At 45.0% G+C, this 1,558-nt stretch overlaps 2 protein-coding genes across 2 annotated transcripts; one reads left to right on the top strand and one right to left on the bottom strand.

Annotated features, from left to right (window-relative positions):
* Nucleotides 1-156: 156 nt before the first annotated feature.
* Pmar_PMAR002516 (hypothetical protein) lies at nucleotides 157-560 on the top strand (the record flags this gene model as incomplete). The annotated part of the gene is made up of 3 exons (XM_002767176.1): nucleotides 157-229; nucleotides 266-493; nucleotides 535-560. 3 exons carry the CDS (start codon nucleotides 157-159, stop codon nucleotides 558-560), a joined length of 327 nt encoding a protein of 108 aa, XP_002767222.1.
* Nucleotides 561-819: 259 nt separating this feature from the next.
* Pmar_PMAR002515 (hypothetical protein) lies at nucleotides 820-1,464 on the bottom strand (the record flags this gene model as incomplete). Its single annotated transcript, XM_002767175.1, has 3 exons — nucleotides 820-1,089; nucleotides 1,234-1,383; nucleotides 1,426-1,464. The coding sequence occupies 3 exons, from the start codon at nucleotides 1,462-1,464 to the stop codon at nucleotides 820-822; spliced, it is 459 nt and encodes a 152-aa protein (XP_002767221.1).
* Nucleotides 1,465-1,558: the final 94 nt, after the last annotated feature.

Here is a 1,558-nt window from a genome sequence, read left to right as displayed (position 1 = left end):
TTTCGATCGTCTGATTAAACCACGCTGGGAGATTAGATAATGAAGCGTGCGCCTGTTATTCCAAAACATACGCTCAATACTCAACCGGTTGAAGATACTTCGTTATCGACACCAGCTGCCCCGATGGTGGATTCGTTAATTGCGCGCGTAGGAGTAATGGCTCGCGGTAATGCCATTACTTTGCCTGTATGTGGTCGGGATGTGAAGTTTACTCTTGAAGTGCTCCGGGGTGATAGTGTTGAGAAGACCTCTCGGGTATGGTCAGGTAATGAACGTGACCAGGAGCTGCTTACTGAGGACGCACTGGATGATCTCATCCCTTCTTTTCTACTGACTGGTCAACAGACACCGGCGTTCGGTCGAAGAGTATCTGGTGTCATAGAAATTGCCGATGGGAGTCGCCGTCGTAAAGCTGCTGCACTTACCGAAAGTGATTATCGTGTTCTGGTTGGCGAGCTGGATGATGAGCAGATGGCTGCATTATCCAGATTGGGTAACGATTATCGCCCAACAAGTGCTTATGAACGTGGTCAGCGTTATGCAAGCCGATTGCAGAATGAATTTGCTGGAAATATTTCTGCGCTGGCTGATGCGGAAAATATTTCACGTAAGATTATTACCCGCTGTATCAACACCGCCAAATTGCCTAAATCAGTTGTTGCTCTTTTTTCTCACCCCGGTGAACTATCTGCCCGGTCAGGTGATGCACTTCAAAAAGCCTTTACAGATAAAGAGGAATTACTTAAGCAGCAGGCATCTAACCTTCATGAGCAGAAAAAAGCTGGGGTGATATTTGAAGCTGAAGAAGTTATCACTCTTTTAACTAGCAATAGTAGACATCTTAACAGGTGATGAAGACTTAGTAGACCATCCAGCAGCAGAGTTCTTAGCTTGTACTCTGATATTATAGGAAGTACTGGGCTGTAGGCCGGTAACATCACACCATAGAGCACCATCATCATCATTAGCTGCTACTTGGCATAGTTCATTACCATCATCATCAATAACACGATAGGCAGTTACTGGTAGATCACATTGAGGATTATTGGCTTTACTCCAACTTACACTTACACCATCAGAGAAAGGCGTCTGTAACATAACATTACTCGGAGGATCGGCTTCACAACTCTCAGTTGTCGCAGTTGATACTCCATCTGATTTTGGACTTTCACCTTGAGAGTTCTTAGCCACAATATAGAATGTATAATCGCTACCACGACTAAGCCCCGTTACAGTGTATGATGTATCATGACCATCAACTGTATAGGTATTATCACCCTCACTGATGATATACCTCAATATCATAGCACCGTTGTCAGCAGGGGCTGTCCAGTTCAACGCTACAGAGTTGGAAGTGCTACCAGTGTCAGTCAAATCAGTGACCTAAAAAGAATCCTCTATATTAACCCTACGAATCGATGATACCTTATCGGGTGTCGAAGCATTGGGTTCATCCGTAGTCATAGTATATGGCTTGCTAGAGGGACTCTCTCCGGCACTGTTATTGGCAGAAATCTTGAACATGACCACATTACCCGAACTGAGGCCGTCCACAGTG

Source organism: Perkinsus marinus (genome assembly GCF_000006405.1).
Source record: "Perkinsus marinus ATCC 50983 genomic scaffold scf_1104296971046, whole genome shotgun sequence".
NCBI lineage: Eukaryota > Perkinsozoa > Perkinsida > Perkinsidae > Perkinsus > Perkinsus marinus.
Note: the sequence above shows the minus strand (reverse complement) of the source record. Positions and strands in the feature narration are given on the sequence as shown.